This window comes from Bufo gargarizans, chromosome 5 (genome assembly GCF_014858855.1).
Source record: "Bufo gargarizans isolate SCDJY-AF-19 chromosome 5, ASM1485885v1, whole genome shotgun sequence".
Lineage (NCBI taxonomy): Eukaryota > Metazoa > Chordata > Amphibia > Anura > Bufonidae > Bufo > Bufo gargarizans.
In genome coordinates, this window is record NC_058084.1 from 443,504,059 (window position 1) to 443,528,498 (window position 24,440).

General features: G+C 43.7%; 1 protein-coding gene across 1 annotated transcript in view; it reads left to right on the forward strand.

Moving 5' to 3' along the window:
• The first annotated feature begins 7,136 nt into the window (after positions 1 to 7,136).
• The window catches only part of LOC122939505 (calpain-8-like), a 129,268-nt gene continuing 111,964 nt past the window's right edge, over positions 7,137 to 24,440 (forward strand). The window contains exons 1-2 of the mRNA XM_044295572.1: positions 7,137 to 7,372; positions 11,327 to 11,396. Of these exons, the coding sequence (XP_044151507.1) occupies positions 7,157 to 7,372; positions 11,327 to 11,396 (286 nt within the window). The 5' untranslated portion in view covers positions 7,137 to 7,156. The remainder of the gene's footprint in view (positions 7,373 to 11,326; positions 11,397 to 24,440) is intronic.

The window sequence follows — 24,440 nt, forward strand, 5'->3', positions numbered from 1 at the left end:
CGGGGGGTCCTGTGACCACCCCATGTCAGCGATCGCAGCAAACTGCCGGTCAATTCAGACCTGCGGTTTGCTGCGCTTTCTGCAGTTTCTGATCCCCGCGGTGATCAGAAACTTTAAAATGCTGAAAATATAGATTTTTCACCCCCCCCCCCCCCCCCGCATTCTGAATGATTTTATGAGGCCTCCTGGGCTCAGGGTCTGCAATTTATGTATCCATGTGGCCTCTTCCTGCAGAAGTTTCGTATCTAGATTGCCACTTCTTGGTCCCAGAGTTTTCTTTGTCAGTCCCCAAAATTTTAGGACTTCCAAATTGCCCCCATGAGCATATGTGATGTGCCTATAGAGTGATGTATCTTATATAATTAGAGAATTTTTCAACTGCCGGAGTAGTGGCATCATTTATATTGCTTCTTGCAATTGTCCTAAGCTATATGTGGGTAAAACCACGCAGGAGTTGAGGCGCAGAATATCTGGACATATTAGTGCCATAAATACAGGCAAATCACATATGCTCATGGGGGCAATTTGGAAGTCCTAAAATTTTGGGGACTGACGACCAAGAAGTGGCAATCTAGATACGAAACTTCTGCAGGAAGAGGCCAGATGGATACATAAATTGCAGAGCCTGAGCCCAGGAGGCCTCAATGAAGGTTTCTCCTATACAGCCTTTATTTAATTAGAATATTTAAGGATAAGAAAGTATAAAAAGAGAAAAAACAATATGACAGCAAAACAACAAAAAGGAGAGAATAAAAGACCCCCAGTACATATTCAGGGCAAATTGGCCCACAAAACATAAGCTAGTCAGTTCAGTCTAAATAATTAAATGGCATTTGACCAGTCACAGCATAATCTTCATAGAATAAAATAATGTGTCATGTACAGTTCATAAAGCTTGATCTTGATTAAAACAGCAACCCCATTTATAATATATTTCGGTAGGTTGGATAAGCCCTCATGGACATATAGTTGAATCCATGGAAGGAAATAATTCAGCTATCCTATCTCTCAGTTATGGATTGGGATTCTTTGTATGATAAATGATGGGTCTATGACTGCAATGTATAATAATATAATAATCTATTGAGAAATTGGAACAGTATGTATATAAATATATTAGAATAAAATGGAGTATAATCCTAGATGTACTCCCACTTCTATCTGGCATTTAGGAAGCTGAATTGTTTTTACTTCTATACATATATTCTTTTGATTGACATGCAATGATGGAGTCTGATTATTGATACAAGGCTGGCATTGTAACCCCCCTAAGATATATGCTGGGTGTCCAGGTTGACCGGCTTGAATGGGTTAAAGGTTTATCCCATAGCGGAGGGACGGACAGAGTGTGTATTTACACTCACTATGAATAGGTTAATGATTGGCGGACATGGAAGGGAACGTCACTGAGAAGGGGCGGACCCTGTGTGCGCTTGCACTCACTATCGATAGACTGAATGACTAAGTGTGTAATAGAATCGGCAACTGATTACCGGTCAGTGTCTGCGACGAGACGGAACAAGGGAGCGCACAGGATATGCGTCAGCAGACGCTTCCTGAAGGCGATCGCGTACACTGACCGTGGTGTATGGCTGCTGATTGGCCGCAAGACATAGGAGGGCGGTACCCTGTAAAGCATAAAGGGAGGTCATAGCGAGCGCGCGCGTACACATACCCCACATCCCCTGACGAAGCCACAGTATGTGGCGAAACATGTCGGGAGGGGTGGTATAGTGCGGCTACTTTTTAGACAGTCCAGTGTGAATGAGAAGATTTATGTGGTTGCCTAATGAGCAGCATAGTAATTTAGAGTCGAACAGAGTGAGGGATAAGGCATAGAGTAGTGCTTCACGGACCTCTATCAATAGAAATAGAGGAAATAGTAGAGCCACATTAGGGATCAATTATAGTGAGCAGAGTATCAACTTGAGCAGATTGTTACAAACATTGCTAACCTCTCAGGGGCAGCAACACTGTCCAGTAAATTGTAACCCTCTGTACAGGGGTGAGACAGTGTACTCCCTGCAGGTTTGATACAATCACTATTCAGGTGGTGGAACCCGCTACATGGGAAAGCCTCAGTATATTAATACATCAGAGTTAACACTAATCCCAGTAAAAAGTTGGATGGAATAAACCAATTTGGGACCCTCACAGAATAAATGTGCCACTCTAAATGGAATAAAATGTTACCTATACACTCCACAGACATTTAGATGTAAATATTGGCTGCGGCCAGCAAGGAGTTGCAATAGAAATCATCTCATATTCCACTCGGTACTGACAATTTTAATTAGTTTTCCCCCCTTTTTGTGTGTGCTTGATATATTTTAAATGAATTAATAAAGATATAATTTTAATATCAGTTAGGGACCCCTAAAGGGATTTCTGGTCCTACAGACCATTGCAGTATTAATTGTTAATATCCCGAGGGTCTCTAAAAGGGACTTTGTATATAATTAAAATACAGTACAATACGCTATATAGTGTACTGTACTGTATTATACAGACATCAGACCCACTGGATCTTCAAGAACCAAGTGGGTCTGGGTCAAAAAAAATTTAAAAAAAAGTGAAAAAAGTAAAGATAAAAAAACACATTTATCACTGAAAAAAACTTAAAAAAATAAAATACACTACACATATTAGGTATCGCCGCGTCCGTAATGACCTGATCTATAAAACGGTCATGTTACTTTCCCCGCACGGTGAACGCCATAAAAATAAAAAAATAAAAACTATGAGGAAATTGAAATTTTGCCCACCTTAATTCCCCAAAAAGGTAATAAAAGTGATAAAAAAATTTGCATGTACGCCAAAATAGTACCAATCAAACCGTCACCTACATGAGACAATGGCCCAAAAAATAAAAAAACTATGGGTATCAGACTATGAAGACACTATAACATCATTTTTTTTGTTTAAAAAAAATGATATTATTGTGTGAAACTTAAAAAAATAAAAGAAAGTATACATATTAGGTATCGCCACGTACGTAACAACCTGCTCTATAAAAATATCATATGCCATAACCCTTCAGATGAATACTGTCAAAAAAATAAAATAAAAACTGTAACAAAAAAGCGTATGCCCCCCACAATGGTGCCAATCTAACCATCATCTCATCCCGCAAAAAATGAGCCCCTACTTAAGACAATCGCCCAAAAAATAAAAAAAAATATGGCTCTCAGACTATGGAGACACTAAAACATTTTTTTTTTGTTGTTTAAAAAATGATATTATTGTGTAAAACCTAGATAAATTAAAAAAAGGTAGACATATTAGGTATTGCCATATCCGTAAGAACCTGCTCTATAAAAATACCACAAGACCTAACCCTTCAGATGAACACTGTAAAAAAAATTAAATATAAATGGTGTCAAAAAAGCTATTTTTTTGTTACCTTACATCACAAAAAGTGTAATAGCAAGTAATCAAAAAGTCATATGCACCCCAAAATAGTACCAATCTAACCATCATCTCATCCCGCAAAAATGATACCCAACCTGAGACAATCGCCTAAAAACTGAAAAAACTATGGCTCTCACTAAAACATGATTTTTTTTTTATTTCAAAAATGATATTATTGTGTAAAACCTAAATAAATAAAAAAAGTATACATATTAGGTATCGCCGCGTCTGTAAGAACCTGCTCTATAAAAAGAGCACATGATCTAACCTGTCAGATGAACGTTGTAAATAATAAAAAATAAAAACAGTGAAAATAGCAATTTTTGGGCAAATTTTCCATTTTAATCCATTTTTACCCATAACAAAGCAAGGGTTAACAGCCAAACAAAACTCAATATTTATTGCCCTGATTCTTTAGTTTATAGAAATGCCCCATATGTGGTCGTAAACTGCTGTATGGCCACACGGCAGGGCGCAGAAGGAAAGGAGCGCCATATGGTTTTTGGAAGGCAGTTTTTGCTGAACTGGTTTTTTGACACCATGTCCATTTGAAGCCCCCCCGATGCACCCCTAGAGTAGAAACTCCAAAAAGTTACCCCATTTTGGAAACTACACCCCTCAAGGTATTCAAAACTAATTTTACAAACTTTGCTAACCCTTTAAGTGTTCCACAAGAGTTAATGGCAAATGGAGATGAAATTTCAAAATTTCTATTTTTTGTTACTTTGCCTCACAAAAAGTGTAATATAGAGCAACCAAAAATCATATGTACCCTAAAATAGTACCAACAAAACTGCCACCTTATCCGGTAGTTTCCAAAAAGGGGCCACTTTTTTGAAGTTTCTACTCTAGGGTTGCATCAGGGGGCTTCAAATGGGACATGGTGTCTAAAAACCAATCCAATAAAATCTGCCTTCCAGAAACCATATGGCGCACCTTTCCTTCTGCGCCCTGCCGTGTGCCCGTACAGTAGTTTACAACCACATATGGGGTGTTTCTGTAAACTACAGAATCAGGGCCATAAATAATGAGTTTTGTTTGGCTGTTAACCCTTGCTTTGTAACTGGAAAAAAAATATTAAAATGGAAAATTTGCCAAAAAATTGAAATTCTGAAATTTCTTCTCTATTTGCCAATAACTCTTGTGGAACACCTAAAGGGTTAACGACAAATGTAAAAATCAGTTTTGAATACCTTGAGGTGTGTAGTTTCTTAGATGTGGTCACTTTTATGGTATTTATACTCTAGGGGTGCATCAGGGGTTCTTCAAATGTGACAGCGTGTCATAAAAAAAGGCCATCAAAATCTGCCTTCCAGAAACCATATGGCGTTCCTTTCCTTGTGCGCCCTGCTGTGTGCCCGTACAGCAGTTTACAACCACATATGGGGTGTTTCTGTAAACTACAGAATCAGGGCCATAAATAATGAGTTTTGTTTGGCTGTTAACCCTTGCTTTGTAACTGGAAAAAAACATATTAAAATGTAAAATCTGCCAAAAAAGTTAAATTTTGAAATTGTATCTCTATTTTCCATTCATTCTTGTGGAACACCTAAAGGGTTAACAACGTTTGTAAAATCAGTTTTGAATACCTTGAGGGGTGGAGTTTCTAGAATGGGGTCATTTTTGGGTGGTTTCTATCATGTAAGCTTCACAAAGTGACTTCAGACTTGAACTGGTCTTTAAAAAGTTGGTTTTTGAAAATTTCTGAGAAATTTCAAGATTTACTTCTAAACTTCTAAGCCTTGTAACGTCCCCCAAAAATAAAATGTCATTCCCAAAATGATCCTAACATGTAGAAGACATATGGGAAATGTAAAGTAATAACTATTTTTGTAGGTATTAATATGTATTATAGAAGTAGAGAAATTGAAACTTGGAAATTTGCAAATATTTCAAAATTTTGGGCAAATTTGGTATTTTTTTATAAATAAAAATGATTTTTTTTTTACTCCATTTTACCAGTGTCATGTAGTACAATATGTGACGAAAAAACAATCTCAGAATGGCCTGGATAAGTAAAAGCGTTTTAAAGTTATCACCACATGAAGTGACACTGGTCAGATTTGCAAAAAATGGCCTGGTCCTGAAGGTGAAAATGAGCTCGGTCCTTAAGGGGTTAAATAAGTGGGTACAAAACACAGAAGACATGCAAATATTCCATTCACGTGTCATCTCTGTTTTGGATCCACTTCTGTTTTTTTGGGCATTAGCAATACTGATGGATTACTGACCAAATGCTGACCGAGTGAAGGCAGATGCTCCACAGACAGGATCCGTTTTTTTGGGGTTATTATTCTGATGGATCAAAGGAAGGGCAAAATAATCAGTGACATCAACACAAACTTACTGCTGACACCCTCTGCACTCTGTTGGGGGGCTCTACTTGTATAAGCATTTAATAGAACAGGTTCTGTAGACATCTATGTGGAATCAGCTGACGACGATGTTAAAGGAGTGCGCTTCTTCTTGGCGCTAATATCGACCTGTAAGGCTGAGTTCATACTTGAGTTATCTGGCTCCGTGACTGCCCAAATAAGTGAAGTGTGCAGTGATTCTAAGAGCGACGCCTGTCATCTGCATGTCATACTGACTCACAGTATTATTTCACTACCACAGCAGACTCCCTATGCGTGTTACTGCAAGGCACAGTGTTCTACACCACTATAAAGGCTCTCTGCAGCCAGGAAATAGCAGTTTTTTAACGCGATTCGCCACAAATAAATCTCTTAACTAATAGTGACAGTTGATGAGATGAGACAGTTCAGTGTCCTAGGCAGAGCTGGGTAATTGCCCCCCCCTCCAATTGAAATTAACCCTACTTACTAATAATGAGATTAAAATACATTAAACCGCTTAAGGACCCGAGACGCACATGTACGGCACTGGTGGATGTGACTTAAGGACCAGCGCCGTAAATGTACGGCGGGCTGATTGGGCGGGTGCAGGTGCGGGGTGGCCATTGGGTCCTCGCGCTGCCGTGATGGGGACCTGATGGCAGGGAAGGCAGCCCGATGCCTTTCTTAGGCATCATGGCTCCCTTCCGTGACAGCCTGTGAGATCCAGCACCCCCTTGAGTGGGTGTAGTTTCTAATATGGCACCATTTATGGGTGGTTTCTATCATGTAAGAGCCACAAAGTGACTTCGGACCTGAACTGGTCCTTAAAAAGTGTGTTTTGGAAATTTTCTGAAAAATTTTAAGATTTATTTCTAAACCTTCTAATGTCCCAAAAAAAGAAAATGTAATTTACAAAATGATCCAAACATGAAGTAGACATATGGGAAATGTAAAGTAATAACTATTTTAGGAGGTATCACTATCTGTTTTAAAAGCAGAGAAATTGACATTTTCAAAGTTTTGGGTAAATTTGGTATTTTTAATAAATAAAATTAAATATTTTGACTCAAATTTAACACTGTCATGAAGTACAATGTGTCACGAGAAAACAATCTCAGAATGGCTTGGATAAGTAAAAGCGTTCCAAAGTTATTACCACATAAAGTGACAGCCTGGGATTTAAGGTGACAAGTGGCCTGGTACTGACGGGGTTAATAATAAAAATAAGATATTGGTGTTAGGAATTTTTATGAATCCTTAAATGTGTACATAGCCAGGTAAACACAGCTATACCTCACCCCACCAGTGTGATCCATATCTCCGGGGCTTTATTTAGCATATAACTCGGTATAAATACCTCCCTGCGGATTCTCTATAATCATACACTACAGCGCAGAGAGCTTCACATCATGTCCGGAGTTGCCTCTAAAGCTGCGCCTCTTGGCTCCATCAACAACCCAGTAAAATTTAAGGATCAAGACTTTGAGAAACTGAAGGCAGAATGCTTGGCCTCTGGCACTTTATTTGAAGATCCAATTTTTCCAGCTGAACAGGCCTCTATGGGCTTTAAAAAATATGGTCCAAACTCAGAAAAAGTAAAGGAGATCGTGTGGAAGAGGGCTTCGGTAAGAACCTGTTTAAGACTAATGTCTATGTATATTCTTCTTCTTTTTCTTTTATTTTTTTTGAGGAGGCGGTAGGAAACAAGTTAAATATGTGAAATGATATCATTACTGTACATTCTCTGAACTGCTTCCTGTTCGGATTGCTCCCGTTGAATGTGCTGCTCTTTTGACACCATGTTTTACAACAGGAGAAGCTGAGCAGATTGATATATATATCTCGTTAGTTTCAGTATAACTTGAGAAGGTATTGGAGTCTGATGGGCGGTCTTACCAAGTGGGACTGCCCTCTGGACCTATTGTAAGGAGCAGGGATTGATACTGGTAAATCACAAGTTATACTAAATCTTTCCCCACAAAACTATATCAAACACCTTATCCTGTGTTGTAATATGCTGCTCACAGACAGCCATTACATTCAATGTGACTGATGCCCTGAGCAACATTACAATAAATTACACCTCGTGTACGGCGTGTGGGAGTGGGAGGGAATAGGACCCAACAATTCTCTATTATTCCCTGTGTCATGCTCCACCCTCCAGGGATCTTCACTAGTGCATCAATTTTATTCAGACAGTTCTTTTAAGTAAACCTTTTTCCCTTGGCATACCTAAGGCTCCAGAAGTGCTAGTTTTCTGACTACATACATGTCACCGGGTACCAGTGGCGGATCCAGAGCCTGGTCACGGGAGGGGCACTTCCCCGGGCAATAGGAGATTATGGGGCCCCTGTGTCCCCGCCCACCCTCAAGCCACACCCACACACAGCCCAACCCATATATCGCGCCCATACCTCGTACATCCAGTGACGTCTCCTTTGATGTAGATGTTTCATCTTCTCCATTCAGCCCAGACCACCATGATGATTTCTTTCAGCCATCTCTCATCTCTGCAGAGTTTGACAGACATCTTAGTTTCCTACTTTTCCTCCCACCTTCTCAACATCCTATCATTCCCCCCCAATACTGAGACGCTGTGTCCCCCAAAACTATACTGTAGAAACAGATAAACCCCCTGAAAATACTAGATACACACAGATAGTGCCCCCTTCAATAATAATTATTGGAACACAATGCTCTAAAAAATAACTGCACCCAGCAAATAGTGCCCCTGACACTAATAGTGTAAACATAATGTCCTCCAAAAATACCTGTGCTAAGCTGATACAGTGCCAGGGTGCCCCCACAGTAATAGTGCTCCCCAAAATCCCAACAATAGTAATAATTCTGTGCCAGAGTGCACTTAGTAGTAATAGTGCTCCTACAGTGCCCCAACAGTAATTGTGTTCCAGAAGTAATAATGCTCCCAAAGTCCCCCATTTGTAATAAAGCCCCCTTATAATGTGCGCCAGTACAAAAAATGCTCCGGTGTGTGGCAGTAAAAAAATAAATAAAAAAAATACCTCCTCTTAGTGCCTCCAGTATAGTCAATGTTCCCAGAGTGCCCTCATGTGATCCAATGACCCGTACTGTGTTAGTTGAGCTAAGGTGGCCATAGTTCCCCTATAATTCGTGCCAGCATAAATTACTCCTATATAGTGCCCCCAGAAGATGCCCCCATAGTGCTCCTCCCTGTCCTATATAGTGCCCCCAGAAGATGCTCCCATAGTGCTCTTCCCCCTTCCCCATAGTGCCCTTCATATTGTGGCAGTATAAAATCCCCCTATAGACTGCCCCACACAGATACCCCCATAATGCTTCTCTCCCCCCCTTCCCCATTGTGGCACCAAAATGCCCCTATATAATGCCCCCATGGTGCTCTCCCACCCCTTCTTCATAGTGCCCCCCATAATGTGCCAGTATATAGGGCCCCATTAGATGCCCCCATAGTGCTCCTTCCCCTTCTCCATAATGCCCCCCATAAAGTGCCAGTATATAGGGCCCCCATTAGATGCCAACATAGTGCTCCTTCTTTCCCTCTCCATAGTGCCCCCCCATAATGTGCCAGTATATAGGGCCCCACCCCCCTTCTTGCCATACTGTACTAAAGATAATTAAAACAATAAACACGTATACTCACCTCCAGGACACTGCAATGCAATGCAGGAGTCTTCCGGCCTGTGTCCCACTCTGTACGGCTCAGGCGGCGCGATGACGTCATTACGCCGCCTGCAACGGCCTCTGATAGGCTGCAGGCCTAGTGCCTGTATCTTATCAGAGGAACGGGCAAGGGAGACGCCTCTCCCCTGCCCCGCACCGTTCATCAGATGAATATAGAGATGAGTGCTTCCACAATGGAAGCACTCATCTCTCCCTGCTGCTGCCACCGCCGCCGGAATGGTCAGTCTGCCCCTGTATCTCACTGTATTCTCAGGGGGGGGGTAATTGCCCCCTTGCCCCCCCTCGTAAATCTGCCAATGCCGCGTACACATACAGCAACCCAGAGAAAGTCTGAGGGGACCAAAACAAAGCCTGTAAACCGTTGGAAGAAATGTTTATGCAAGTAAAGCTGCTGTTGAACTTCATCTCAAGGTCTGGACTCGTTATTTCTTCAAATCCCTCAATTATTCCCCCTATTTATTGGTTCGGAGCCAAAGCCTGGGGTCTAGCGGTATCTAGGTAGGAGCACCGTGACACACATAAAGAGATATTTTAGGCCGCAACATACGACTCTGCATTTCCTACACCTGGGACGCGACATAGAGGGCCCTGGGGCACGGCCGCCCGTCTCACACTCACGGTGACTGGATCCTTCTTCCTCGTTCCCAGGGCTGTCACAGGGATAGTGTGCACCTGGTTGTTGTGACTAGCAACGGTTTCCCCTGGGGCTCACCCTATCGGTGTCTCCTGTCTGATGGATGGAGGGGTGCCATTGATGGTGTCATAGTGCAGAGTTATAAGATAAGAGACAGGCAGCCAAGTGCAGTTTAACAAAATGGAGAGTCTTTACTGAAGTGCAAAGGTCACAAACAGCTCCACACAAAATGGAGGCACAGTTTCAACAAATACTGGCTAAAGCAGTTGTTATCTTTGGAGCCCACATTAGATGTTAATTTTTTTTTTAACAAGATGCAACTCCAAAACCAGCACTACAAATTGAGCAGGTAAGGGCTGTGAGAATCCAAAGGTACCCTAACCAGGACTGTGAGGTCCAGCAGCCATAAACATGCATTACCCTCACAGGCTAAATCATTGCACTCCGTCTCACAGCTGCTCAACCACCTCAGGGGCAGTGATGACCAGTTCGCATTGTTCGCCCGCGAACATATGCGGGCTGCCATCTTTTCTCAACAAGTCCGGCGAGTCACAGGTAAGCCCTTACCTGTGCGTGAGCCGGTCTGAAAACAAGTGCGGTCAGCGGGAGCAGGCAGTTCCGAGAACAGTCACCGGGGGCCTTCATCAGGCTGTTCTCGGAACTGCCTGCTCCCGGTGACCGCATTTGTTTTCAGACCGGCTCGCGGCACAGGCACAGGTAAGGGCTTACCTGTGCCTCACCGGACTTGTGAAAAAAGATGGCAGCCCGCATATGTTCGCGGGCGAACAATGCGAACTGGCCATCACTGCTCAGGGGTTCCTTATTTGCACACCACCTCAGGGGTTCACTAACTGGAGTCTGCTTTGGGTCTCAAACGAGCAGGTTCTGATTGTCAAGACTGGATGCTACTCCTTCAGCAGCTTGTCAGACTCAAGCTCAGACTGTGCTCTATGACTGACTGTACAGAGAGGAGGCCAAGCCCAGCATTTCAGAGGCAGTGCTTCAGCTTAAAGCCCATGTCTATAGTAAAAAACAATGCAAACCTAATCTTCAGAAATATACAGCACATTCTCCCAACTTCATCCACTAGCAGTGTCCTAGTGGATCGCTGCAGGAGCATGTCCGTGTGACTTTCCACCGATAGTGATCTCATTAGCTGTGCTGTATAAATGTCTTTGCTGATGATTATAAAGTATTTTTAGGTAATGATATGGGTTTATGAACTGCTGACAAAAAAAATAAAAAAGTGTGTTTCATTTTACAGGAATTAAAGGAGAACCCAGTGTTTATCATAGATGGGGCAGAACGTGAAGATATCCGACAGGGAGGCTTATGTAAGTGGAGCTGAATTCAATGAAATATGAAAAGTTAAAGATATATTTCAGATATAAGACATATAGATGACAACACTATATACTATAAGGGTCACTTACTATGCTGAAATACGCCTAAATTAGGTGTATTTCAGGCACAGATAGCGGCGCAACGGTTAGTTGTGCCGCTATCTGTGACTTCTGCCTGCTAATGGCAGGTCTAAAATTGTGGGCGAGGAAGGGGACGGGCCGGCGGGCCAATCTCTCTTACCATTTTCTACGCCTGTTTTACACTTAGAAAAAGGTCTAAATGTTAGACAGCAAGGAAGCCATTTTACATTTAGAACTGGAGATGGATGCGCCGACGTTATGGAGTGGCCGGCGCCTCTTCATAACTCCCGCAGAACCACTGCCAGCTAAGGCTACTTTCACACTAGCGTTAATATTTTCCGGTATTCAGATCCATCATAGGGTCTCAATACTGGAAAAAAACACTTCCGTTTTGTCCCCATTCATTGTCAATGGGGACAACACGTAACTGAACAGAACGGAGCGCTCTAAAATGCATTCCGTTCCGTTCTCATACTGGAGAGCAAACCGTAGCATTTCCATCCTGGGATGCAGATCAAGACGAATCCATCATGACCCACAATGCAAGTCAATGGGGACGGATCTGTTTTCCCTGACACAATCTGACACTAGTGATGAGCGAGAGGTGCCATATTCGATTTCGCGATATTTCGCGAATATTCGATTGAATATTCGTGTTATATTCGTCAAAATCGAATATTCAGAATTTTTCCAATTATCACGAATAATATGCGATTTAATTAATCGCGTATTGCGATTTTTCTTTTAATAGTATAAGGCAACGGTATTTTCCGAAATTTCGTAATATTGCTCTAACTTCGTCTTTTAGAATATGACGAATATTCTAAAAGACGAAGTTAGAGCAATATTACGAAATTTCGTAAAATACACATATAGATTGTAATTTAGCTAATATAGTGCTATAATCATATTTTTTTCCTCAAATTTTTTTTGCCTCTTCTGAACTTTGTAAAATATGTACACTGTTAAAAAAATTACTATAGCAGTATATTAGCTAAATTACAGTCTATATGTGTATTTTACGAAATTTCGTAATATTGCTCTAACTTCGTCTTTTACGAATATTCTAAAAGACGAAGTTAGAGCAATATTAAGAATATAAGTAAAAAGTTTAAATCGCAATTCGATTATTATAACTTGAATTAATTGAATTGCGATTTCAACTTGGACCTGGTTTACTATGGTTGGCTTCAATGGCTTGGTAGAATTAGCGAATATGACTAATGTATTCGTCATATTACACAAAACAAAGATATTCTCCATCTTCGTTTTAGCTACTTATTCATCAACTTCGCAAATTCTAGCAATCATATAGGAAAGTTGACTATAGAGACAGCTAAGTTTAATTCGCTATGCGATTATATTACTTAGCTTTTTTTTTTATAAATAGAATAATTATAATAATTATCAGGTATTATAATTATTCTATTTATTTTAAAAAAAGCTAAGTAATATAATCGCATAGCGAATTAAACTTAGCTGTCTCTATAGTAAACTTTCCTATATGATTGCTAGAATTCGCGAAGTTGATGAATAGGTAGCTAAAACGAAGATGGAGAATATCTTCGTTTTGTGGAATATGACGAATACATTCATCATATTCGCTAATTCTACCAAGCCATTGAAGCCAACCATAGTAAACCAGGTCCAAGTTGAAATCGCGATGCGATTAATATAACTCGAAGTAATCGCATTGCGATTTCAACTTAGCACTGCCAACTTAGCACTGCTATGTTCCATGCTCATGGAGCGTCCCCATCACCATGGGAACGTCTCCATATACTAGAATGTACTGTCGGATTTGAGAATTACGTTGAAATCGCAATTCGATTATTTCCAGTTATAATAATCGAATTGCGATTTCAACTTAGCACTGCTATATTCCATATTAGGATAGAATTAACGAATATGGAACATAGCAGTGTTAAGTTGAAATCGCAATTCGATTATTATAACTTGAAATAATCGAATTGCGATTTCAACGTAATTCTCAAATCCGACAGTTCTAGTATATGGAGACGTTCCCATGGTGATGGGGACGCTCCATGAGCACGGAAGTCGGCAGAAGCGGCAACGGGCACTGACTGGAGCATAAAAAAAAAAAAAAGAATATTCGATTTCGCGAATATATAGCACTATATTCTAAATATTCGCAAAATCTCGAAATCGCGATATTCGAGCAAAAAATTCGCAATTCGAATATTCGCGCTCAACACTATCTGACACAATAGAATACTGATCCGTCCCCCATTGACTTTCAATGGAGTTCATGACGGATCCGTTTTGGGTATGTGAAAGATAATACAACCGGATCCATTCATAACGGATGCAGATGGTTATATTGTCAGTAATGGAAGCGTTTTTGCTGAACCCCGCCGGATCCAGCAAACACGCTACTGTGAAAGTAGCCTTAGGGGTTTATTAAGACCGGTGTCTAAAACTCTGGTCTAAATAAATGTGTCCCTAGCTATGTGTATAGACTCTGTATTCAGGACTTTATCACTTCCCTGTTTCTGTAAGAGGTCCTCCTCTAAAGACTATTCGTCTATGGACATTGGCTCCCATTTATTGCAATTACCATACCATGCCCTGCAGCGAGCCCCTGAGTCAGAACGGAAGATGGGAGTAGTAGCAGCCCTGATGATGATGTGTAACAGTGTTCTCCCTTAGGCTGTTGTTCCCTGGGGTCGGAGCAGTGATGGAGGAGCAACCTTTATTCCCACAGAGAACTCCCTGTAGCAAGAGCCCCTGCCCAATGGTAATTTTGATGTGCCCTTAAATGCCCATGTGGGTGCAAAGCAGGGCTTGAAATGGTGTAATGGCTAGTGTGCGGTGTTAGTAACCAGGCCAGATTGAACTTTACAAAAGTGTCTCTTTACTGTGCACTAAATGGGAGTTGTAGTACATCCAGCAATTATCTGTACACAGTGCAATTCCACCCAGATGTTCAAGCATGAGCTAAGCAATTAGTTTAGTATTTAGTATTAGTCTATATATATACCCCGTGAAAGTGTGATTGACCCCACAACACTCCCCGGACCTGCAGCGCAGCATTTTTGCGGACTGGTGATTAGATAATTTTTTGCAATCAATTAGTTTGTAGCAATGGCCCTCTGATTGGTGTTGAGTGCAAATATTCGAATCGCGAATTTTAATCGTGAATATCGCCATTTTGAGAATTTGCGAATATTTCGAATATAGTGCTATATATTCGTATTCGCGATGAGCGTTGATCGCGAATATTCTAATCGTGAATTTATTATGAATATCGACACTTAGGAACATCCCTAGCAACTAATAGGAAAGCTGCCTACCCCTTAGTGTTGATCGCGAATATTCTAATCTAATTTTTATTGTGAATATATTACATTGCCGATTTTCGCAATGAAGTAAATAATGACTGGAGATCACAAATTCTCAAATTTGCTAATTTATGGTGATTATTCGGCCAAAAATTTGTGAAATATTGCATATGCCGCTCATCACTTGTTCTGATTACTCTTTCTCTTGCTAGAGTCTCTAGTACTGGGATCTCTGGCTAATAACAGTAATCTGTCACAATGTAGCAGTTCACACAGTGGTATGTGGTTCTAAAAAAATCATTGGAACGTTGTACCTGAATTGTGCAGGGTGTCTTAATTCATTATCCCTAAACTGCAGCATGACCTAAGAATGCTTTACAACTAATTATCTTGCAGAAAAAAATGTCATAGCCCTTGAATCCACAAATTTGGGTTGCATAGGGTGTTTTAACTTACCTAGGCAGCAGCAAAGTCTGTAATGCTTTACACTGGTTACCTTGCTGACTGGAACCCTGTAGCTTTGGAGAATATCTGCAGTTCCGTCTTTGCAGTATCTATGTAGTAGCACAGGACACACTAGGATTGGAGCACATACTCTCTGCTGTCTGTCTTCTCCAGGTGTGTCCCCACACTCCTTACTCCTAACACAAATAGAATCTTCTGAACCTCGGGGGTGTGAATAGTACACACCCTAAGTTCCAGAGAAGGCTGAGCAAGGATTTATCTCATGCTTAAATATACAAGTTTTTTATAACGTTACAGTACAGAACATTGTCAAACAATTGCAGATACCCCTTTCTGCTGGGGTACTGCACACAGACAAAACAGTAAGCGAGATTCTCTCATATGGCCGCCCCAGGAAAATATTAAAAATGAAAAATAAAAAGCTACAACATTAACCCCTTCCTGACGTAGCAATTTTCCATTTTTGCGTTTTCATTTCTTGCTCTCTGCCCTCCCTGAGTAATAACTTTTTATATTTCTGTTCACATAGCCATTTGCAGGCTTTTTTGCATGTCAAGTTGAACTTTCTAATGCCACTGTTTAATATTGCATAGGATGTAGTGGGAAGCAGGCAAAAAAAAGTCCAAATTGGGTGGAATTTGAAAAAAAAAATAACGCAATTCCGCCACAGTTTTACATGTTTTGTTTTTACACTGTTCCCTATGCGGTAAAACTGACGTGTGCTCCTCATTCTATAGGTCAGTACAATTACGGCGATACCACATATGTATAGTTTTTCTCATGTTTTAATACTGGAAAAAAAATAAAAACTTGAGCGAATTGAAGTTGACGAAGTGGAATTCGATCCAAATTTCAGGAAAAATTTGATTCACACCGAATCAGAATTTTTCACGCTTCGTGGTAACGAGTCACATTTTTTCCTAAAATGGCTGCTGCACGTGTTAGGACATGGGAACGAGGGATCACCCATAATGCCATGCATGCAGCCAATCAGCAGCCAGCCAGCCCTGTGATGTCCAGGGCCGGAATGGGGATAAAAACCAGCCCTGGAAAAATTCGCATACCAGCCCCACAGCATTGTGTCCTTATTTACTTGTTTATAAAAGGCAAAAGCATTCATTTTAAAACACGTGTGTAAAAACGAATATGAATTTTGCCCCACAATAGCTCTTTTGTAGAACCCCCATTGTTTATATTATCACAGTAGACCAGCTTTTCCCAAACAGGATGCGATAACGATATGCGATGCAATATTTTAAAGGGAATTGTGCTAGAGGTCTATTTGCAGTGTTATGGGGGATCTGTGGATGGCACTGTTATGGGGGATCTGTGGATGACACTGTTATCGATGGGATCTGTGGATGACACTGTTATGGAGGGGATCTATGGATGACACTTTTATGGAGGGGATCTGTGGATGGCACTGTTATGGGGGATCTGTAGATGGCACTGTTATGGAGGGGATCTGTGGATGGCACTGTTATGGGGGATCTGTGGATGGCACTGTTATGGGGGATCTGTGGATGGCACTTTTATGAAGGATCTGTGGATGGCACTGTTATAGGGGATCTGTGGATGGCACTGTTATGACGGATCTGTGGATGGCACTGTTATGAAGGATCTGTGGTTGGCACTGTTATGGGGATCTGTGGTTGGCACTGTTATGGGGATCTGTGGTTGGCACTGTTATGGGGATCTGTGGATGGCACTGTTATGGGGGGATCTGTGGATGGCACTGTTATGGGGATCTGTGGTTGGCACTGTTATGGGGATCTGTGGATGGCACTGTTATGGAGGGGATCTATGGATGACACTTTTATGGAGGGGATCTGTGGATGGCACTGTTATGGGGGATCTGTAGATGGCACTGTTATGGAGGGGATCTGTGGATGACACTGTTATGGAGGGGATCTGTGGATGGCACTGTTATGGGGGATCTGTGGATGGCACTGTTATGGGGCATCTGTGGATGGCACTTTCATGAAGGATCTGTGGATGGCACTGTTATAGGGGATCTGTGGATGGCACTGTTATGACGGATCTGTGGATGGCACTGTTATGAAGGATCTGTGGATGGCACTGTTATGAAGGATCTGTGGATGGCACTGTTATGAAGGATCTGTGGTTGGCACTGTTATGGGGATCTGTGGTTGGCACTGTTATGGGGATCTGTGGTTGGCACTGTTATGGGGATCTGTGGATGGCACTGTTATGGAGATCTGTGGATGGCACTGATGCACTGTTATGGGGGATGTGTGCTATGACACATAGGGCCATGAGGGGGGCCAGCATAAGATGCTATATGTGTGAATGACACACATATAGCATATTATGCTGGCCCCTCTCATGGCCCTATGTGTCACAGCATTACTTTATTAATGTCCCCTCATGTGTCCTAAACTTTGTATGCAAAGTCTTTCTTTACTGCTAAAACAATCGCTCTCCTATTGAAACTCCTCTTGATATTGAAAATCACCAGCCTCTCTGTACTCAGCCTCCTACCTGACACACAGCCCTGAACAGTCGGATGACAGCTCTGCACAAGCAGCAGCTAGCAGGCTAAAGGACCTTCCGTGATGTCATGATCATGTGATCAGTCACATATGTGGGAGGAGTCAGGCTCCGGGCAATGTCCGTGCTGGAGCCTGCTGTTTGGGGCGGGGCCGGGGGATGGGCTCCTCTCTCTGTCAGTCACTCTGTGTAATATACTGCACCAGCCAAGGAGCCTCCTCACTGTCGGCACGGCAGGCCGTGCGGCAGTCAAGGCTACCGGCCTAATGGGAAATTTTCTCAGCCATTTTAGATTTAGCCATTTCCAGTGTACTTAGTGCAGGGAGAGACGTCAGCAGGTGCTAGGGACAGTGCTAGGAAAGACTTTAAAACTTTTATTTTGCTGTATAGAAGTTCAGGGAAAGGATAGGGAGGAATCATTCCACACCATTGAAGCAGAACAGGGTTCAGTAAGGGTGTTTACAGCCTTGGTAATAGGAACAATCCTAGTACACCTTGCTGCACTGACTGGGGATCCAAATTGCCATTATACAGCTCTGTAATTCCAGCAAACCGTTCTTCTTAGGGTGCAAGTGCTGTTTGATACAGACATTAACATGGTTTATTACAAGGAAATATATCTACGTCTTATTTGCCCTTGTGCGGTGCAGTTATATGTTCTACAGCATTTTTTGGCTTGTATTAGTGGAAAAAAGGGCCCATTAGCCGCTGTGTGGTGAAGTGCCTAAATTACAGTCCTTTTTGGTGTGTACTAGTGGCAAAAAAATATATATTATTTGCCGTTCAGCGGTGCAGTTATATGTTCTAAAGCACTTTTTGGCGTTTATTAGTAGCACAAAAATATATATTATTTGCTGTTCAGCTGTGCAGTTATATGTTCTATAGCCCTTTTGGCGTGTATTAGTGGCACAAAAATAGATATTATTTGCCGTTCAGCGGTGCAGTTATATGTTCTAAAGCCCTTTTGGCGTGTATTAGTGGCACAAAAATATATATTATTTGCCGTTCAGCGGTGCAGTTATATGTTCTAAAGCCCTTTTTGGCGTTTATTATTTGCACAAAAATATATAATATTTGCTGTTCAGCTGTGCAGTTATATGTTTTATAGCCCTTTTGGCGTGTATTAGTGGCACAAAAATATATATTATTTGCCGTTCAGCGGTGCAGTTATATGTTCAAAAGCTGTTTTTGGCATGTATGAGTGGTTAAAAAAAGGGCTTATTAGCCGTTGTGTGCTGAAGTGAGAAAAGTTAGTTTTTTGGGGTGTTTAAATTTTCTTTTTATTTATTTATTTGATCTAACAATATGTCAGACAGAGAAGTGCGAGGTCCTGCACAGGGGAGTGGCAGAGGCTTAAATGTTTCTGGTGCAGGCACAGGTCGCAGCAGAGTAAGGGGTCGTGGCAGCAGGAGTCGCAGCGAGAGACCTGAGGTCCCGGTGTCATCTAGCGGTCGTGTCTTGACCAGCAACCCAGGGGTTCTTGAATGGTTGACTCTGTCATCCACTTCGAACCAAGTGACATCAGACACTATCAGCCAAGAGTCGGTGGGTTCGTCAGACACAACTCTTAGTTGGCATGGCCTGTGTCCTCACCTGTCCTCAACCTGCCTCTGTCCTTTTCTGTTCCCTCAGCCAAAGAAATATATGCTGTGGACTCAGCTCCACTATACGTGGTGTAGGAGCTGGTGTTGCGAGGGGTCAGGCTCCTGACCCAGAGACCCTTGAGGAGGACATCAGTGATGTGCAAACAGTACTCGATAATGATGTAGCTGATCGCACTTGGAAGCCGGGTGAATTAGGGGCTTCATCATCATCGGGAGAAGAGGGTGGCAGCTTGCCCGTGAGGCAACGGCGGAGCCAGCAAGTCACTAGCGTGGCCAGGAGTCAGCAGGGTGGCAGCAGTGGGAGGTTGGGAGCCAAACATGCCCGGTTAGACCACCCTCTTTGCAGGAGCCTACCAGCCCGGAAAGTAGTGGTGCAGGGCTTCACGGAAGCAGTGGCGGTAGCAGTCCGTCAGTGCGTAATGTTGGGGGTAAAATCACCTACTCGATAGTGTGGCAGTTTTGTTAAGCTGGCCGAGAAGATGAACATGTCCATTTGTAGAATCTGTGGGCAGAAGGTGAACCGTGGCCAGGGTGCCAATGTTGGCAACACGGCCCTGCGTCAACATATGCAGCGTCACCATAAAGTGGCCTGGAAGAACCGTGGCTCCGATGTGGTGGTCCAGCTTGCCACAGCAACTGCTCAATCACCCAGTGGCACGCACCCGATTTCAGGCAGTCAAGGCTCCACCACCTCAGTTGAAGGGAGCTGTCAGTCCTTCCCTGCTGGTCCAGATGCTCCTGCTCCTCCTACTACTCCTTGTCAGTAGTGTTGATCGAGCACCAAAGTGCTTGGGTGCTCGGGCCGAACACATTGGGATGCTCGGGTGCTCTACCGAGCACCCGAATATAATGGAAGTCAATGGGAGAACCCGAGCATTAAACCAGGCACCACCTGCTCTAAAGAGGGGAGGGTGCCTGGTTCATAGGAAAAGGTCAGAAATTGATGAAAACTCCACCGAAATGGTTCGGGAACAGCATGGGGAGGATGTCTGCATGCATCTTGGACTCCCAGGTTGCTGCTGGGAATGATCTTGTTCGAGTAGACTGACAATTATACGTTCAGGTAGTGGGACTCCTACACTCATAAAGCCAATGCACTAAATAAAAGGGCTGCCAAAAATTACAAGGAACCGACACTCCAATACACCCTTTATTACACATAAAGGAGGGCATCATACACACCCTTGAAAAATTATGATTGATGGCCTGCTGGTGACCCTCAAAAACATTAGGAGCAAGGGTCTGCTGGTGACCCTCTAAAACATTAGGGGCGAGGGCCTGCTGCTGATATGACCAACTAAAACATTAGGGGTGAGGGTCTGCTGCTGAGCTGACCATCTAAAACATTATGGGTGAGGGCCTGCTGCCGAGCAGACCATCTAAAACATTAGGGGTGAGGGTCTGCTGCTGAGCTGACCATCTAAAACATTATGGGCGAGGGCCTGCTGCTGAGCTGACCATCTAAAACATTATTTGTGAGGGCCTGCAGGTAAGCTGACCCTCTAAAAGATTGTAGGTGAGGGCCTGCTGGTGAGCTGACCCTCTAAAATATTATTTGCGAGGGCCTGCAGGTGAGCTGACCCTCTAAAAGATTGTAGGTGAGGGCCTGCTGCAGAGCTAACCCTCTAAAACATTATTTGCGAGGGTCTGCAGGTGACCTGACCCTCTAAAAGATTGTAGGTGAGGGCCTGCTGGTGAGCTGACTCTCTAAAAGATTTTAGATGAGGGCCTGCTGGTGAGCTGACCCTCTAAAATATTGTAGGTGAGGGCCTGCTGGTGAGCTGACTCTATAAAATATTGTAGGTGAGGGCCTGCAAGTGAGCTGACCCTATAAAATATTGTAGGTGAGGGCCTGCAGGTGAGCTGACCCTCTAAAAGATTGTAGGTGAGGGCCTGCAGGTGAGCTGACCCTCTAAAAAATTATTTGCAAAGGGCCCGCATGTGAGCTGACCCTCTAAAAGATTGTAGGTGAGGGCCTGCTGGTGAGCTGACCCTCTAAAAGATTGTAGGTGAGGGTTTTCTGGTGAGCTGACCCTCTAAAACATTATTTTCAAGGGCCTGCAGGTGACCTGACCCTCTAAAACATTATTTGCAAGGACCTGCAGGTGAGCTGACTCTCTAAAAAATTATATGCGAGGGCCTGCAGGTGAGCTGACCCTGTAAAAAATTATATGCGAGGGCCTGCAGGTGAGCTGACCCTCTAAAAAATTATATGCGAGGGCATATATGCTAGGGTATTATATGCGATGAATAAGCATGTTGATATGATGGAAGAGGAGGAGGAGGATGAGAAAAGGAAGATTTAACCATATACCCTTTTTTGTGGTGGAAGGGGTGCATGGGAATACAGTGTATTGAGTACATTATAAAAAACACATTTAAAGTGCCTTTATGTTTATCAGCTCAGCTTTCCTTTGGTGGAGTCAAGAAGTCAGAGGCAATCCAGGTCTTGTTCATTTTTATAAGAGTCAACCTGTCAGCATTTTCATTTGACAGGCGGATACGCTTATCTGTTATGCCACCAGCAGCACTAATTACCCGCTCAGACAAAACTCAGATGGCAGGCCATCACCTCCAAAGCGTAGTTCGTTCCACATGTCCAGCTTGGACATCCAGTAGTTGTAAGGCACTGAGGGATCATTGAGGACGATGTCACAGTGTGCTATGTACTCCTTCCCCATCTTCCAAAATTTTTCCCTCCTTGTGACAGTAAGCCGAGCATCAGGGTGAGGGTGCTGGCGGGTCGTCATGAAACTGTCCCAGGCTTTGAAGAGTGTTGCCCTGCCTCCTTTGGAACTGCTATGTGTTCCCCTTGTCTCCCCTCCTCGGTTGCCCAAGGAACTACGGACTCTGCCGACAGCGTTGTCAGATGGAAATATTTGGAGCAATTTTTCAACAAGGAGCTTCTGGTATTGCACAGTTTTGTGCAATACCAGAAGAGATGAGAAGTTCTCTTTGTAGCGGGGGTCAGGAAGGGTGAACACCCAGTAATCCGTGTTGTCTAAAATGCTTATAACGCGCGGGTCGCAGGAAAGGCAGCCTAACATGAAGTCAGACATGCGTGTCAGAGTGCCAACAGGCAAGACTACGCTGTCGTCATCAGGAGGATGACTCTCAATCTCCTCATCCTCTTCCTCCTCTTCTGCCCACCCACGGTGAACAGATGGAATTAAACTTCCATGGGTACTACCCTCTGTAGTAGAGGCAACCGTCTCCTGCTCCTCCTACTCTTCATTGTCCAATTCGCGCTGAGAAGACAAAGTGAGGGTGGTCTGCCTATAACCCTGTGTAATGTCTTCTTCCCCCATTTCCACCTCTTCCACATGCAAAGCGTCGTCCTTAATTGTGAGCAGTGAGCGTTTGAGTAGACACAGAAGTGGGATGGTTACGCTGATAATAACGTTATTGCCGCTCACCATCTGTGTTGATTCATCAAATTTTTATAAAACCTCTCAGAGGCCAGACATCCATGCCCACTCCTCGCTTGTGAATAGCGAAAGCTGACTGGAAAATTGCAGCTGGTATTCCACTACTGCCCTCTGCTGTTCACAAAGCCTGTCCAACATGTGGAACGTCGAGTTCCAGCGCACGCTCACGTCGCACAACAGCCGTTGAGCTGGCAATTTCAAGCGCTACTGCAGCGTTGACAGACCGGCTGAAGCTGTCAATGACTTGCGGAAATGTGCATACACGTGGCGCACCTTCACTAGTAGCTCAGGCAAATTGGGGTAGGATTTCAGAAACCGCTGAACCACTAAGCTAAAGACGTGGGCTAGGCATGGGATGTGTGTGAGCTTGCCGAGCTCCAAAGCCGCCACAAAGTTACGGCCATTATCAGACTCAACCATGCCTGGTTGTAGGTTGAGTGGCGAGAGTCACAGCTCTGCGGCGGTGTGCTGTTTGTTCCCTAAGCATATCAGCTTCAGCACGGCCTGTTGACGCTTCCCCACTGCAGTGCTACACTGCTTCCAGCTACTGGCTGACTGGTGCTGCACGCGGATAATTTGGAGGTCGAAGTGGAGGAGGAGGCGGAGGAGGAGAAGTGGGGGTTGGAGCCACTAACGTAGGTGCTGGCGGAAACCCTGATCGATGTAAGACCCGCAATCCTCGGCGCCGGTAGCACCTGTGCCATCCCAGGGTACGACTCACTCCCAGCCTCCACCAAGTTGACCCAGTGTGTCGTTCGGGTAATGAAGCGTCTCTGGCCGAATGCATTTGTCCATGTGTATGTGGTTAAGTGGACTACGTGTGATGTTTCGGGCACGGCACACCTTGAAAAATAGTGGCGGCTGTGGACAGAGTAACGCGGGACGGCCGCCGACATCAGGCTGCAGAAGGCCTCATTGTCCACAAGCCTAAATGGCAAAATTTCCAGGGCCAGTAATTTGGAAAGGTGCACATTTAGTGCTATGGCCTGTGGGTGGGTGGCTGGGTATTTGCACTTGCGTTCAAATGCCTGGGGTAAGGACATTTGGATGCTGCGCTGGGACAGGGAAGTGGATGTGGTCGCTGATGGTGCTAGCGAAGGTCCAGGTGCAAGGCGGGAGGCATCCGGGCCTGCACCTTTGACAGGGGATTGGCCAGCAGCACATAACATAGGTGAAGAGGAGGCAGTGGTGTGACCCGCAGACACAGATTTTGGACCCATGCGTTCGTCCCACTTATTACGTTGCTTGGATGCCATATGGTGGATCATGCTGGTGGTGGTCAGGTTTCTAGCGTTCACGCCCTGGCTCATTTTGGTACGGCACAGGCTGCAAACTACTATTCTTTTGTCGTCCGCACTTTCCTCAAAAAAGCGCCATACTGCGGAACACTTACCCCTTGGCAAGGGAGATTTTCACAAGGGGGTGCTCCGTGGAACAGTTGCGGGCCTGTTCGGTGGTGCCCGCCTTCTAACTTTTGCCACCCCATTGCCTCTTCCAGCCTGTTGCAGTGCTGCAGATCCCTCCCGCTCTGTACTGCTCTCCTCGTTCGGCTTGTTGCCACCTTCCCAGGTTGGGTCAGTGACCTTGTCCTCCAGCATCTCCTCTTCCACTTCCTCACTCTGATCATCTTCCTGATTTGTTGAC